Here is an 18,149-nt window from a genome sequence, read left to right on the forward strand (position 1 = left end):
TAGAATATCATGTCATCTGCAAATAGTGACAGTTTGACTTCTTCCATGCCAGTTTGGATGCCTTTTATTTCTTTTTGTTCTCTGATTTCTGTGGCTAGGACTTCCAGTACTATGTTAAATAACAGTGGATGATAATGGGTGTCCCTGTCTTGTTCCTAACAGTACAGTTTTTCCCCATGAAGGATGACATTATAACAATATCTGTTCTCCCAACCTATGACACTGGAATATCTTTTTCTTTGTTTGTGTCACCTTCAGTTTCTTTTAGAATATTCTTTCAGAATACCAGTCTTTCACCTGTTGGTTAGTTTTATGCCTAGATATTTTATTCTTTCTGGTGCAATTGTAAATGGGATTGTATTCTTAATTTATCTTTCTGTTGCTTCGTTATTAGTGTATAGAAATACAACAGATTTCTATATATTGATTTTGTATCCTGTGATTTTACTGAATTCAATTATCAATTCTAGTAGTTTTTGATAGAGACTTTAGGGTTTTCTCTATATAGTATCATATCATCTGCAAATAGGGAAAGTTTTACTTCTTCCTTATTGATTTGGATGCCTTTTATTTCTTTTTGTTGTCTTATTGCTATGGCTAGGACTTCCAGTACGATGTTGAAGAAAAGTGATGAGAATGGACATCTTTGTCTTACCTTAGGGGAAAAGCTCTCAGTTATTTACCACTGGGTATGATGTTCACTGTGAGTTTTTCATACATGGTCTTTATTATGTTGAAGTATGTTCTCTCTAAACCTACTTTGCTGAGAGGCTTTTTTTAAATGTTTTATTTATTTTTGAGAGAATGCAAGTGGGGGAAGGTCAGAGAGAGGGGTACAGAGGATCCAAAGTGGTTCTGTGCTAATAGCAGTGAGCCCAATGTGGAGCTTGAACTCACAAGCTGCAAGATCGTGACCTGAGCCAAAGTCAGACGCTCAACCAACTGAGCCACCCAGGTGCCCCTGCTGAGAATTTTTATCATGAATAGATGTTGTACTTTTTCAAATGCTTTTTCTGCATCCATTTAAATGATCATATAATCCTTACCCTTTCTTGTATTAACATGATGTATCATGTTGATTATTTGCAAATATTGAACACCCTTGCAATCCAGGAATAAATACCACATGATTTTGGTGCATGATTTTTTAAATGTATTGTTGGATTCAGTTTGCTAGTGATTTATTGAGAATTTTTGCATCCATGTTTATCATGTATATTGGCCTGTTTTCTCTTTTCTGGTGGAGTCTTTATCTGGTTTTGGTATTAGGGTTATCTGGCCTCATAGAATACATTTTTAAGTTTTCTTCCCTTTTTTGCATCTTTGGAATAGTTTGAGCAGAATACATATCAGAGAAAATCTTCAGAAATAATGACAATACAAGTAATAAAATGGTAATAAATATATATCTATCAATAACTACTTTGAATGTTACTGGACCACTACTCACTCCAATCATACAACATAGAATGTAATAATGGATAAAACAAAAACAAAAACAAAAAACAAGATTGATCTATATGTTGCCTACAAGACACTCATTTTAGACCTAAAAACACCTGCAGATTGAAAGTGAGGGTGTGAAGAATCATTTATAATGCAAATGTGTCTAAAGAAACCTGTAGTAACAATATTTGTATCAGATAAACTAGACTTTAAAGCAAAGACTGTAAAAAGAGACAAAGAAGAGTATTATATAATCATAAAGGGGCAATCCAACAAGAAGACATAACAATCATAAATACTTGTGTACCCAACATGGGAGGACCCAAATATATGAAACAATTAATAACAAACATAAAGGAACTGATTGATAATAACACAATACTAATAGGGGACTTTAACACCCCACTGACATCAATGGACAGATCATCTAAGCAGAAAAGAAACAAGAAAACAATGGCTTTGAATGACACACTGAACCAGATGGACTTACCAGATATATTCAGAACATTCCATCCTAATACAGCAGAATACACGTTCTTTTCAACTGCACATGGGAGACATTCCCCTGAATAGATCACATGTTAAGTCAGAAATCAGACCTCAGCAAGCATAAAAAGATACAAATCATACCATGCACTTTTTGTGATCACAACTTTGTGAAACTAGAAGTCAACCACAAGAAAAAATTTGGAAAGACCACAAATATTTGGAGGTTAAACAACATGCTACTAAACAATAAATGGGTCAACCAGAATATCAAAATAGAAATTAAAAAATACATGGAAACAAAAGAAAATGAAAATACACAATGGTCCAAAACCTTTGGAATGCAGCAAAAGCGGTCCTAAGAGGGATGTATGCAGCAATATAGACCTACCTCAAGAAGCAAGAAAAATCTCAGATAAATAATCTAACCTTACACCTAAATGAGCTAGAAAACAAACAACAAATGAAGCCTAAAGCCAGCAGAAGGAAGGTAATAATAAAGATCAGAGCAGACATAAATGATAGAAACTAAAAAAAAATTTTTTAAATAAAACAGATCAATGAAACCAGGCACCTGTTATTTGAAAAAATTAATAAAAGTGATAAACCTCTAGCCAGACTTATCAAAAAGAAAAGAGAAAGGACCCAAATAAATAAAGTCACAAATGAGATAGGAGAAATAACAACCAACACCACAGAAATACAAACAATTATAAGATAATATTGTGAACAACTGTATGCCAACAAATTGAACAACTTGGAACAAATGGATAAATTCCTAGAAGCATATAAACTACCAAAAGTAAAACGGGAAGAAATTGAAAAGATGAGCAAGATCAATATGTAACAAAGAAATTGAATCAGCAATCAAGAAAAAAATTCCTAACAAACAATAGTCCAGGGCCAGGTGGCTTCACAGGCAAATTCTACCAAATATTTAAAGAAGAGTTATTTTATTTTAATTTAATTAACTTAAATGCAAGTAGCTATATATGATTAGTGGCTGATCTTGTTAAACAGCACCGTTTTACAACATAAGTCAGTTCTTATCACTACTCTGGCTCAAACCTTCCAATGACTTACAATCTCACTCAGAATAATAAACCCACATTCTAACAGAGATATTATAAGGCCCCGGGGCCCTACATGTACTTATGTAATATGATTGCTAGCTACTGCTCTAATCTCTTTGATCTCATTGAGGTTGGGGAAAGAGTAAAGGGAATATCAAGAATGCTTTCCAGGTTTCAGACAATAGAACTAGGATGGTGTCATTTACTGATGTTAAAAAAACATATGTCCAGCAATATTCTTTGGAACATTCTCTGACATGAACACCTTCTATGAACCTGAGCACCTTTTATGAGCCTAACATAATGCTAAACTCCAGGTTTATTGCAGTAAACAAAGCAGCTGTTATTCTTGACCATGTGTAGTGTTTAGTGAGAAAGCACACAAAAAAATTTTTAAAGCTGAGTAAATAAATGTATATGTCATTAGGAGTTGTGATAAGTAATATAAGGAAAAAGAACATTTTCCACAAGTTATATGAGGGGGTAGAGGGATATGCTTTGAGTTGTGTTCAGGTATGGTCTCTGAAAAGGAAGCTTTTGAGCTGAGACCTGAAGATAAGAAGGCCATCCTACAAAGGTCAAGAAATATTCTGGAGGAATATCCAGTGCGTTAAGAAAGGAAAGACTTAGTGTGTCCAAAGGAATTGAAAGATCATGTTGTGAAATAGAGTAATAGAGCTATAAGGAAGATGTGTTCTGTGAGATAGGCGAGGTCATATTCTCATAAGAAATTTGTTCATGGGGGACAGAGAAAAAGCAATAATTGGAGGAGATTTAGGAAGCAACAAGTTTTTGTTGTTTTGTTCTATTTTAATGTAAATGAGAAAAATTGAATAGACAGAATCGATGGAGATTAGAAAAGGAAGTAATGGTTTCTATTTGTATGACATTAGGCAAATTACTAAACAATTTGGCAGAATTCCCAAGCCACTCAAGGCCAGGGATGGGCCATTAAGATGTAGTAACATTTCCTCCACTGGAGGGAAGGAGGGAAAGGAATAAGAAGAGAACAGTGTAGATACAAACAAATAGGTTTGTAGGGTTGGAGTCAGGATCTTGAGTAGTGTTGAAGGTATGGACTGAGGTCTTCTCTTTACTCTGTGAATAATAGGCCAGGTCATCCACTGAGGAACAGTTAGTTACCTGTTAGGAATTTGGGTTAAATGGGGAAGGTTTGAAATGGTTGTTTCATGGACTAGAAGAATACACCAACTAGAGAAGTATCAAATATTTATAGGTCAGGTTGTGTGACTTTCTTGCACTGTGATAAGATTCCTGGTGCAGGCAGGATTGAAGTTTTGCCAGGTGCAGGCAACAGAAGGAGTTTATTAAAAAGTAAACATGTGATCGATCACAAACTCTATGGCTAAGAAAATGAATTGAAGACAACTGATGTTGATATATGAGGAGAAAAGGGACAGTGGACTGGTAGTGGACTTACTAATCTTAATAGTGGGGGTAAATGGACAAAGCAAGTTACTAAAATCAGAAGTGTTGATTGAGAATAAGATGTTTGAATTAGAACTGTAAACCATGTAGTATCTTCAATTGATAGAGGAAAATGTCCAGGAGCTTGATAAAGACAGCAGCTTAAAAAGGGGAATGGTTGGAATTGGTTAGATGTAAAAAAGCATGGATATTTGTTTGTTTTGTTTTACCAGAAAGTGAAGGAGGAGGAGTGGTTTGAAAGTAACACTGGAGAACAAAGAGAATACCAATCAAATCTTTCAAATGTTGAGGAAAGGTATATAAACTACAGCTTTATTTATTTGGGCTCAAGTGCCTGTTGCCTTTCAAGAGAAATACTCTTCGGAGGGTGGTGGGGCCGTGGCTTTTAGTAAGGTCTACAGCTGATGCTAGTTGCAAAGACTGTAGTATTGGTTCTAGCAGGTGATTTCTGCAGCAGTGTTTTCTGCATAAGAGAGTTGAGATGGGCTTAGCATCCAAGATATAATAAAGTGAAAAAGCAGATTTTAGTAATGGGATATACGGTATATAAAATTTTATATAGACAATCCCAAATTCTTTTCTAATACTAATTCAGGAGATGTCAATTTAGGTTCCAAAATTTTAATGATATGTGGTCAGAGAAGCTCACGAAAGGCTCAAAGTAAATTTCCTTCTAAGACCATTTTAGAAACTCATAATATATGTAGTATGTGAAAGGCTGTGAGAGAAATGTCAAAATTAAACAAATATGTACATAGTTCTTATAACCCTGCTTATATTTGTGTATCGGTAAAATATTCTTCACAATGAAAAACATTTTTATCAGCATACTTCTCAATATCCCACATTAGTTTCTCTCAGTAAGAGAAGGAAGGGCTGGTACAGAGAGATGTCAGAGAGGATATTCATCATAATGTTAACAGTGTTCACTTCTGGGTAGTGGATTTTGGTATTTTTCCTATTCTTTGTATGTTTTATGTCTTTGAATTTTTATGATGAACAAACATCATTTTTGTAATGGGGAGGTATTTCAAATAAGTGGGGAAAGCCTAATCACTTGGGAATAATATAGTGAAATCCATTTTTCATATTTCACACCAAACTATATTTCCAAAGATTAAAGATTTAAATATAGTAATTGAAATTATAGAAGTATAGGAAAAAAATAGAATGCCTTAAATTCTTGGAGTGGGAAAATGGCAAAAACTATATCTAGTGATCAGATCGAAGTACTATTCTCCATATGAAGGACTCAAGACTGTTTGGAGAAATGTTTGATTCACAGGAAAGACAAAGAGGGGTGCCTGTGTCAGTAGAGCATCTGACTCTTGATCTCATGGTCATGAGTTCAAGCCCCACATTGGGTGTGGAGCCTACTTTAAAAAAAGAAAAAAATGTTTTCAATTCAAAGGAAAGATAAGGAGACACCTGTAATTCTTTTTTATGTTTAGAAGTGCTTAAAGAATTATGAGGGCAGGGCAGGGCATGTCGAAAGGATACAGAAGCCAGCTCAAAGGAGTTCCCACTGGACAAATAGGTAAAATTTTGAGCATCAGAATAAATAACGATAGTAAATGGATTATAACCCATTTAATGAAGCAGGAAGCCATGAGTACATATTGATGCAAATAAATGAATGAATAAATAAGTTATTGAGGAAAAAGACATTTACATAACCACAGATTACCTTCTCACAAAATATTTATTGACTACAGAAGGGAAAGAATAATTATATGGTACAGAAGCCTGACAGACATAACTTTAATCAAGTTAATGTCAGCAGTTATGGGGCAAATTGAAATCGTGTATCATCTGATAATATGCGTTGAGAATTCAGGAATGCTCCTGTGGTATTTCTACCAAACATACATAATTTAAATCTAATAATCATAAGGAAATAACAAACAAACCCAAAGTGGGAGCATTCTACCAGATACCTGGCCTGTAATCCTCAAAGCTGTCAAGACCGTAAGAGTCAAGAAAGTCTAAGGCACTTACAGATTGAAGAAGACTGAAAAGAGACATGATAAGTGAATGCAACATGTGAATTTCAACTGAGTCCTTTGCTATAAAGGATTATATTGGGACAAGTGGCAAAACTTGAATGGGCTCTGAGTGTCAGATGGTAGTAACAATTTCCAAATTATACCAATATCTTAAGTCAGGTGGTTATATTATTGTTATGTAGAAGAATGTTTGTAGGAATCATAACCTAAATAATTAGGAAGTGACGGGTCATCAATGTCAGCAACTTATCCTCTAGTGGAGCAGGAAAATTTTTTTTTCTATGTTTGCAATTTTTCTATAAGTTTAAGATTGTTTCAAAATTTAAAAAACAAATGCATATATGTACATATATGTTAATATTTTTAGCAAATTTAGAGAATTTTTAAACTGCTAACAAGTTGAATATCCTAATACAAAATGGGGAAAAGATAACAATGGGATGTTCTTGAAAGAAGAAACAAAAATAGCTAATAAGCCTTACTAGTGATCAAAGAAATGTAAACAAAAACCATTTTTCAGCTATCAGATATTTAAAATGATAATACCCTGTGTTAAAGATGATGTGGTTATCACTCATGTTAACTATAGGAGTGTACATTGTTAAAACAATCCTAAGAAAGGATGTCAAAAGTTGGAGTGTACATTATCATTGTTGCCATCATCCCACTTCCCATTCTTAAAGAAATAATGATACAAGTTAACAAAGATGTGTGTACAAGAATTCTTACCATAATCTGTGTGTAATACTGAAAATCTGGAGATAACCTAAGAATTGTCAGTATAGATGGGTTGAATAAACTATGTTATATCCACCTAATGAAGTACCTTGCATGCAAAGTGAGAATAAAAACAAAGTGGGTTAGAAAAAATATAATATATGTAATATATGATATATGTATGTAGAAAGTATTCTGTAAAGATTTGCATCAACAGCCTAACAGTCATGATCTCTGAGTGTTTAAATTATGGGTGATTTTGCCTTTTTTTTTTTTTCTTTTTCTTTTTCTTTTTATAAACTTTGTGAGACAGCATAGTTTAGATAGGAGCCCTTTGGTTAGACAATCTGGATTTGAATCCTGAGTCATCCACTTACTAGCTGTATGACATTGTACCAGTTACTTTACTTCTCTGGGCTCACATTTCTTAGGCTTCAATCAGAATAATAATAATAGAAACTACTTCTTAGGATTGTTAAATGAGATAACAAAAATTTACCACTTAGCAAACACTGGCTAGCATAGTAAGGACTTAATGACTCTTGGCTTCCATCCTTGTTATTATTTCTGCTTTTATGTTTGAAATTTATTCTAATCAACATTTTTATTAATAGGCCAATCAATAAAGCTATTTCTCCTTTGGTAATGTAACTACTTAAGCAAATATTTTTAATCTGGACAGTCAGCTTTCTTTTCCCTATCATATTCTTTCTTTTGAGAAAACCACATTTGAAAATCAATTCCTCCTTGGGAAAAAGTCTGTGAATGGATAGTAGCCATATTTCTTGTGCCTCCTACACTACTTAGCTCACTCCTGAAAGTTTATTAAAAGACTTGACAACAGAATGCTTCTTGCTACTCACTTGGCAGTTGTAGGTGGTACTGTTGTAGTGGACCCATTCCTTCTTACTTCCTTAAGTGCATGCCTTGTTCCATCTCACCATCCCACCTGACTTTCATCCATCCTGTAAGTGGAGCATTACTATGGTATATTGACAACATGGGGATTGATAATAGCTAACAATTACTGAGAACTGATTTTCTCTCAGGTATTAACATATTACTTTTGTTATTTCATTTAATCCTTACAAAATGTCACGAAGTTTATAATATCACCATTTTGAATATGAGGAAATAGACACATCAGGCTTAATTAGTTTATTTCAAGTCATACAGGGACTCAATCTCAAGGGACTCCAAATAGCTAAAGCAATCTTGCAAAAGAACAAGGTTGGAGGTCTTATACTTCCTGACTTCAAAAAGTTTTACAAAGCTACAGTAATCAAAGCAGTGTGGTTTGGTACTGCCATAAAGGCAGATATTTAGGCCAATAGAATATAATAAAGGACCCAAAAGTAAACCCTGGCATACATCGTCAAACAATCATCAACCAGAGTGCTAAGACCATTTAAGGGGAAAGAGCAGTCTTCAAGAAATGGTATTGGGAAAACTGGATATCCACATGCAAAAGAATGAAGATGAACCCTTATCTTATACTCTATATAAAAATTAACTCAAAATGGATTAAAGTCCTATCCATAAGACCACACACTATACACGTTTTAAAAGAAAACAAAGGCGGAAATCTTCATGACATTGTATTTGACAGTTATTTCTTGGATGTAACACCAAAAGCACAGGCAAAAAAAAAAAAAAAAAAAAAATAGACAAATGGGACTACTTCAAACTTAAACACTTCTGTGCATCCAAAGACACAATCACCTCAGCAAAAGGGCAGCCTAAGTAATGGGAGAAAATCTTTTATCTGATAAGGAATTAATATGCAGAATATATAAAGAACTACAACTCAACAACAAATCGCCTGATTAGAATCTGGGCAAAGGACTTGAACAGACATTTCTCCAAAGATAAATACAAATGGCTAACACAGTCTCACCCTCCACAATGACTTTTTTATACTTTCTCTTTTTTTATACAAACCTGTAATATGCTTACCAGTCTTTATTCTTAGCTTATGACCTATCACTGAGAAAACAGATACAACCAGCAGAGACATCTATTACTACATTTGCCACCCATCAGCATCTGTACCAACAGAATACTCTCTTTCCCCACGTTACCATAGGTGAACTACTCATTAAACTTTTTTTTTTAAGCAAACTCTATACCCAATGTGGAGCTTAAACTCACAACCCTGAGATTAAGAGATACAGTACCGACTGAGCCAGCCAGGCACCCCAATAAGTGAACTATTTAACACCTATACTAAAGGCCTATTGAAGTTTGAGGTCATGAATTTACAGTGAGACCAATCCACTTAGATGGGGCCATTTCTCCCACCACTTTTAGCTGTAATGAGGCAAATGTGGAGTGGGCAGAGAGTTAAATTTAGCCTAATAGTTTTGCTGAGCAAATGAGACAAAGCAAGAAAAGAACAAGGAAGTGGGGACAAGGATTGATCATGGATCAAGATGGTTAAATAGTTGAAAGAGTGTATCAACGGGAGTGAGTGATGAGGTGGTAGGCAATGGTATGGAGGTTTCAGTGTGGTCAAAAGATTACATATGGACTCTAGGGAAGATAGGAAGTGGTGGTTGTGGAGAGGAGAGAGCACGAACTGAGATTAAATAGGTATAGCAGTTATTGATAATGGCAAGGTCTAAGGTATGATCATAAGAGTGAGCACCATCTGGGCACCTGTGTGGCTCAGTCGTTTGAGTGTCTGACTCTTGATCTCAGCTCAAGTGTTGATTTCAGGGTCATGAGTTCAAACAGAACCCCTGCTTGCTCACAGACCTCATCCCCTAGGATGTCACTCTAGCAATTCTTCCATCTCTCTCCTGTACCATTAACTTTTCCTTTCTACTGGATGCATTCTATAATATATAAACATACTCTTACCTCTTCCTTTTAAGAAAATAAAAACATCTCCCATCCCACTTCCTCTGCCAGCTACTATTCTATTTTTCTGCACCAGAACTCCTTGAGTTTTCTAATATTTGGTATCTCCAATTCCTTCCCTTACATTTTCACTTAAAACCACTCCAATTAGGCTTACACCAACATCATTCCAGTAAAGCTGTTATAACAGTTCAAGCCCTGTGTTGGACTCTGCTCTAGGCATGAAGCCTACTTAAAAACAAACAAACAAAAAAAAGAGTGAGCACCATAGGTAGGATGGAGATAAGATAATTGGGAGAGAAGTGATCAAGAAACTGAAAGGCCAGCATGTTCGAAAGATAATTAATGACCCAGAGTTGGAGAGATGACAGAAACAATGATGGGTAGTAGGAGACATAATCTAATGACTTATTTACATTAGTAAGTAAAGGAAATCAGAGTAATGTTGAACTGAATTATTTTTCATGAAACACCATAACCTCTCTCAACTAGAGATAGTATCTCTATCTGACAGTGGATTATTTGGCCTGTGCATGCAATTCTTGCATCCTCATGTTCTTAGTATTTTCCCAGCTATGACTCAGAGGTCTGTGCTAGTCATTTCTCTCCTTCCATTTCTAGCCTGTATATGTTCTACTCTTAGTTAAGTATTCATGGTGAAGAGAGTCAAACTCAGTGTTGTTAGGTTGAAAAGCATCAGAAAAGGAAAATCAGTGACAGTCTTCAGGGTAGTAGTAATGGAATTTTTAACTTGAAAATTAGTTGTGAATAGACTTCACAGTCTAGATAGTCACATGCAAATTATATGCTAATATAACTTTAGCTCAGCAAACCATTTTACACAATTAGTTGAGACATTTGATATTGCACCTACTGCCCTGTGAGTATATCTTACTGTTTGTCATAAATGAATATTTGAAATATATGTATAAATAGAATTTTGGTAATACAAGTCATATTTTCTGAATGATTTGCATAATAATATCAAAAATCTTCACTTTAAATTAATCCTAATTGGGAGTGATAACAGTTTTTCTTCCTAAGTGTATCTTTCAAGTGGCTAAATCAATATTTAAATGCACCAGAAGTTGTTATTTTTTAAAATCCAGCAATTAAGCATTTTAATGAGAAAAATCAGTCTTAAGAAAAAGAAAAATCATTCTTGAGCCATTAATTTTAAATTAGGAAGGACAAGAGAAATTATCTAGTGCAACTCTGTCATATGAGAAAATTTTGAGGCCCAGAACAGAAAAATTAAATACTTTGCCTCATTATCACCCATTTAGCTATAATTGCTGATATAGACCTAGAACTCAGATCTTGATATGTATTCCATATATACATAATTTTATTGTTATAATCTATCTTTTCACAAATAAAATCTTGTCTTTTGTTATCCAAGCTTTTTTGTTGTTGTTACATTTATTCTTTGATTACATTGAGACTTTTGTAAGTATTGCTTTGTTCATTGTTTGAGAAACTATAAGGTACTTAACTGCTCTTTATTATCTGCTTGATTTCTTTTCTAGATATACTACATCTATACCTACACCTAGCTATATTACAGCAGATTGTTTTTATCTTTCTTAATGAGATTGACAAAATTACTTTTCATGGAAAAACCATTACCATTTGTTGATAGAAATTGAAGTTCTCTGGTACAAATGTCTATCAGACCTCTTGCTGAAAATTGGGGCAGGGGAAGAAGTGATAGGTACAAAAGCCTCATTTTTTCCTATCAATTTAAAAAAGATGTAGAACTTGGTCATCAAAATATAGATTTACATTTTGTGTCATTGGACCCTTTTTATACATGTTTAATATTAATATAAGAAACAGACTATAAAAAACATGGTAATTAAAGCACGTATATGGAACAATTTTATTTTTTTAACTGAAAAAAATTGTAAATGCTTGGTATTTTAAAGATAAAAATTAAAGTTCTAATAATTGTTTTTATATTCTTTATATGTTATAGTTTTAAAGAGAAATTGTGGTATCAAGTTAGATCATTTTACCATAAAAGTTGTTGAAAATTAAGAAAATTAGCTAAAATAATACACATGATTTGAAATGTGCTGTCTTTGGGACATGTTTTAAATACTTTGATAAGCTAACCTTTGTTAAATGCCTGGAAACATTAATAAGGAGGACAGGGATATATTTGTAACTAGATTTCCTTCTGCCAACTCTTGGTTTATAAGTTACTCTACTGCTAAAAAGCAACAAAAAAAGACAATAGCCTCAAAATTAAAGGGGTTTAACTTAAAAAAAATTTTAGATGACAATAGAAGATATTTTTATCAGTAAAAAAGATTATTATAAGTATTGCTGACAAGGAAATGTATCTCATGGAGATTAATAATACTTAGTAATATTTTAATAGCAATACCATATAAACTAGTTCAATTTTAAATGCTATAACCCATGCATCATAAATGAATATTACCAATTTATATACCTAAATGTATTGTCTTTTTCCCATTTAATTTTGTTATCAGAGCATTTATTGTCCTAGAAATCTAATTAGTTTGGGGAAATTTATTGCTTGTAAAGTTCTGAACATTGTTGGTGATTGGATTGTTTTATGTTAGTGATAAATAAGGAAAGAGCTTAAGATATATTGGCTGTATGTCTTTGTTTTTGTTCTGATATCAAATCTCTCCACCACTTTTGAAGAGAATCTTAGCTTTACTATGGTTGCTATCAGAATGGGAGAAAAAGAAATAAATAATTGATTGTATTGGTTGAATAGTGGCAACAAAAAACTAAGAAGTAATTTATGTATGTGGTGTTTTCTAAAGTACCTCACATAGTAAATTTACTACCATGCGCTTAAGACAAATTTTCTTATTGAACAATTTGGGGTAGAAGGAAAAATGTTTAAGAAACTTTTTGTAATATATGAAATAATAATGGTCTTGGGTAGATTCATTATTGGTGGATTAGAATGAACTGGCTATATTCTTGATCCACCCTCCTTTAACCCATATTGACATTCATCAAATGGTTGGCTGAAATTCATTTCATAATCTGGGACCTTGGAACAGAGTTTACCCCTTGTGCAAATCTAATTGACCCAGATAGGAATTGAATATGCAGGAATTCAAACAGCAGCACTGTATTCTGAAAGTTGAGCTACCCAGGACAAATATGTTACTTATTTATTCATATATATTTATGTATTTATATATATATAAACATCCATATATTTATGAAATAGCCGCATCACTGTCTTTATGGAATTTCATTTTTCATAGACACATTTATAGACTCATGAAACTGGAAAAATGTGACCATGTGATCCAATGTATCTTCATTCAAAATGGAGATATATGAGAAATAACCATACTGCCAAAGCCTTCAACTGGAGCCATATTTGTTTTGTATATAACAGCATTCTTTTTTTTAATAATCTTTTTTAATGTTTATTTATATTTGAGAGATAGAGACAGTGTGAAGGGGGGAGGGCAGAGAAAGAGGGAAACAGAATCTGAAACAAGCTCCAGCCTCTGAGCCGTCAGCGCAGAGACCGATGTGGCTCACACTCATGAACTGCAAGATCATGACCTGAGCCAAAGTCAGACACTTAACCAACTGAGCCACCCAGGCGACCTGCATATAACAGCATTCTTTTCTCTTGGTTTTCTTTCTTTCTTTTCTTTCTTTCTTTCTTTCTTTCTTTCTTTCTTTCTTTCTCTTTTGTTAGTTGCTTTGGGGCTAGATGTTGCTGTTCAATAAAATATTTGCAGAGATGTGCATATATTTTTATTGAACAACCTACCATTGATTTTGCACACTAAGTAATCTGCTACTTTTCCTAACTTCTTATGTTCTTTATTGTTGCATGTGTGCTTCAAATTATATTTCATTTTTTCTTTAGGTCATTTATTCTGCATATGTGATTGCTTTACTTAGGATCATGGTAGAGCAAATACTTTTGTATTTTTAAGGTCACCCACAGCTTTTACAGCATTAGTTACTGAAATGTCTGTGAAATAGCTATGTTCCAGATCCTCATTATCATGACTTTTAATGTTCAGCCATAGCACACAGGTTGTCCGTTATCAAGAATATTAAATTCAGACAATGTTAAACCAGATTTTTTTCATTGTAACTATATTTTCTTTGAGGTGTTTTATAACATTTGTAAAAAAAAGTTTTAAGTAAGCTCTGTGCCTAACGTGAGGCTTGAACACACAACCCCAAGATCATGAGTCTTATGCTGTACCAACTAAGCCTACTAGGCTCCCCATTTTTCTAAAATATTTTAAAACAGTAACATTAATGCTAATATTCATGTGAAAGATAATGTCTTCTTAAATTTATACATTTATTTTATTGATTTCGTTTTACAAAGTAGAAATTACATTCATCTTCATATGTCTTAAAAGATCAAATTTTTAAATTACTATTATTTTAGCAGTTTGTTCTAAGAAAATTAAAACTTTTCTGGAAGATGAGCTCAGGTGATCAGGACATTGATTCAGGTGTACTTGGCATAGCAGTTCATTAACTATGTGTTAATTACCCATGATTACTCCTGAAAAGCTATAGTGGCTTCATCTTTTAGGTTGCTTCATTAAATCATTAATTTTCTTGGAGGTAACTAAGCTTGACATAATTAAGACATCTCAGTCTCCACAGATTTTTATTTTCCCATGATGTCAAGAACACTGAGCTGGTTAATATAAGGCATTGTAACGTATTCCCTGGATGTACTGACTTTATATTTTTAAATTATTTATACTATTTGGGTTAATTTTATATTATATTTTAGTAGTCTCATAAATTTTAATTACTTCCTCCATGTTGTAGCTTAGATTTTGAATTGTATGTGTAATATGTCCATTTCTGTATTTGAACCACTTCTTACCAACAGTTCTTTGACCCATGGCTACATAAAGCTGCTTCAGTTTATCCAGAACATCATATATGAGGAAGGATTTGATGGATCCAATCCCCAGGTATTGAGTACCTTCAAAGTTTTTTATAATCATCTATGTAATGTTGTTTTTAAACTCTCTAGGGGTAACCCAGAAGGTTTTAGAATAATTAACAGTGAACAAGCTGTTTCCAAGCACAGAAGATGTAAATAAGCAGGGCACAGGCAGCCTTTGTTTGATTTTTGATGTGTAGAGTTTTAGCTAAGTTCTCAGTGGATGCACAAAAGACATATACATACATTGTCAACATAAATTATTTTTAAATATATATTTGTGGCACCTGGAATAACTAAGCTGCTGCATTTTGAAAATTACTCCTAAATCTGCAAGACGTGTACTTTTGTATCTAAATTTTTTTTAAGTTAATTTAGTTTGAGAAAGAGAGAGAGAGAGGGGAGACTGAGCAGGGGAGGGGCAGAGAAGAAGGAGAGAGAGAGTCCCAAGTATGTTCTATGCTGTCAGTACAGAGCCCAACACAGGACTCAATCCCATGCGCCACGAGATCATGACCTGAGCTGAAACCAAGAGTCAGATGCTTAACTAACTGAGTCACCCAGATGCCCCTCTTATCAAAATTTTTTATATTTCTGTCATTCAGTCCTTAATTGAATAACCCGGTGAGTAAGAATTAATTATTTTAAGATTTTATTTCTTGTTATATCATGCTTTCGGTTATTTCACTGAATAAAAACTGCATTTTTTATTTGCTATATTAAAATATTTTATAACTTAATTATTTCTCTGTAGCTCTGTTTTTAAGAACGCAAGTTTTTAAATTCCCACTATTAAAGATTCCAAATTCCCACTATTAAAGATGTTCTGGTTAGTTTAACTTGAACAAAATGAGAGAAATTTTATTTCCAGTTATAATGCCATTTAGAAATCTTTCTCGGTGATTTTAATTGCTAAAGCTGCTAAAGATTTTCAGTTCATGTATATTATTTCAGCAGAATTATTTCCAGAGCACCATTATTTTTATTGAAGAAAGTAAAGAATCCAGAAGTCTTATTTTTGGCATTATCAACTACATTTGCTCTTAATCCATAACTTTTTAAGTATTCTTATAAACTTTACTGCTATATTTAATGTTTTTTCCACAGCAATGTTAATAAATTTTAAATTTGTTTTGATCATCAGTTTAATACAAAGTTGAAAATACTATACGTGTGGTGAAGTATATACATTTTATTTATAGATAGCTTTTCACGTGTGTTACAGTTTTTGTGATGGTCCTTGGTTTTTAATACAGTTTTATTTTGTTCATTGTTGCTCCGTTTTTGGTCCTAGCTAAGATTTATGGGCACTATGTCCTCCCTTTGGTGGCATTGTCCATCTGGAGAGGTAAATTGGTCCCTGACAGACACCTCTCCCTATGTGCTGTGGTTACTATGGAAACAGACATGTCATAACAGTTCCTATGATACAGTGTGCAGAGCTCTTGTTCTTGCAGGATGATGACACATCTTCTAAGAGCAAGAAATTTTATAAAATACAAAAAATCAAAGGCAATAACAAAGATACACACATACTTGCTTGTATATGTATATACATATGTACACATATTTAGATATATGTACACACACCTATCCATCCAAAGGACCCTTGATAAGTAAGCTATTATTGGAATGGAATGAAATGTTTGTTTTCTTAGTTGTTTATTTGAGTATTAAAAATGCCACCATTTTCAATAAATAGTATTTTATTTGATGAAAGCTGATAAACTGAACTGGTTTGTCTCTGAACCAGAAGTTCTACAACTATTGACTTTTATAAAGGTTAAAAGGGTTGAGGTAAGCATTTATATGCTGAATACCAAGAACGCTGAAAAAGTTTACAACATACCGATAAGTTATAAAATATATTTCCAATTTTATTGGAATTAAAATATATCTACTAAATTTCCATATTGTTACATTTTAGAGTGTATCATTTGCTAAATTACCTCAACTATATTTCTGTCTCAGAAACTTTAGATGAGTTCAAGAAGCCACAAAAATTCATCTATCGAGCACTGCTTCAAAAAATCTTATTCCTGAGTCAAAATAATGTTCTGATACTGAAATAAATTCTTTTTAAAAGGAAATTTTCATCTTACTTTCTGTATCACTACATTTTCAAATAAACTTACATTTTCAAATAAATTAACTTAATTTTTTTTTTCAACATTTATTTATTTTTGGGACAGAGAGAGACAGAGCATGAACGGGGGAGGGGCAGAGAGAGAGGGAGACACAGAATCGGAAACAGGCTCCAGGCTCTGAGCCATCAGCCCAGAGCCTGACGCGGGGCTCGAACTCATGATGGAGTGCGAGATCGTGACCTGGCTGAAGTCGGACGCCCAACTGACTGTGCCACCCAGGCGCCCCTAAATTAACTTAATTTGAGATAGGCTGTAAGGAATTGAGTATTATAGAATACTGTATAATAACTTTGTAGTAAGTAAAGTAGCTCATCTGCAAAGATATTTGGAGTGGAGATGTTTACAAATTGCAGTCATAATTTCATTTAAGTTATGATTTTTAAATATCTAAGACATATACAATAAAAATGAAGTTTGAAAATTGATTTCACTTAGATATCCAGATTAAATATTTTAGATGTTCTCATTGGAATGAATTTAATATTTATTATTCATCTTTCAACAAAAGTTTATTTTTTAGTTTGATTAGACCTCAATAAATTATATTAAAAATTTTTTGATTATGCCTCACAGTGTGCCCCATTATTATATGGCATAGCAAAGGAATTATATGCCTGAAATTACACAGGAAATTTGTAAATCAGCCTTTGCTTTTGCACTTACTATTATATTTTTAAAAATATAAATGTATTCCCAAGTCACCTAGGTGGCTCAGTTGGTTGAATGCCCAACTTCAGCTCAGGTCATGATCTTGTGGTTCGGGAGTTTGAGCCCTGCGTCAGGTTTTGTGCTGACAGCTCGGAGCCTGGAGCCTGCTTTGGATTCTGTGTCTCCCTGTCTCTCTGCCCCTCCCTGACACTCTGTCTCTCTCTATCTCTCTATCAAAAATAAATAAACATTAAAAAAATTTGTTTAAATATATAAATGTATTCCCTATGTTGAAGTATCATGCTCAAATATGTTCTGATGTGGTGAGTACCTACCTCACTTAAATATCTTTTTCATTCTTTGGCTTAATAGTGTC

At 33.5% G+C, this 18,149-nt stretch overlaps 1 protein-coding gene across 2 annotated transcripts in view; it reads left to right on the forward strand.

Annotated features, from left to right (window-relative positions):
• Positions 1-18,149, forward strand: part of ELP4 (elongator acetyltransferase complex subunit 4) — a 241,518-nt gene that overhangs the window by 71,284 nt on the left and 152,085 nt on the right. The window contains exon 6 of one of the 2 annotated variants that reach the window (XM_007082024.3): positions 14,922-15,009. In XM_007082024.3, the coding sequence (XP_007082086.1) occupies positions 14,922-15,009 (88 nt within the window). The remainder of the gene's footprint in view (positions 1-14,921; positions 15,010-18,149) is intronic. The other variant, XM_007082025.3, reaches the window with a different exon arrangement.

This window comes from Panthera tigris, chromosome D1 (assembly GCF_018350195.1).
Source record: "Panthera tigris isolate Pti1 chromosome D1, P.tigris_Pti1_mat1.1, whole genome shotgun sequence".
NCBI lineage: Eukaryota > Metazoa > Chordata > Mammalia > Carnivora > Felidae > Panthera > Panthera tigris.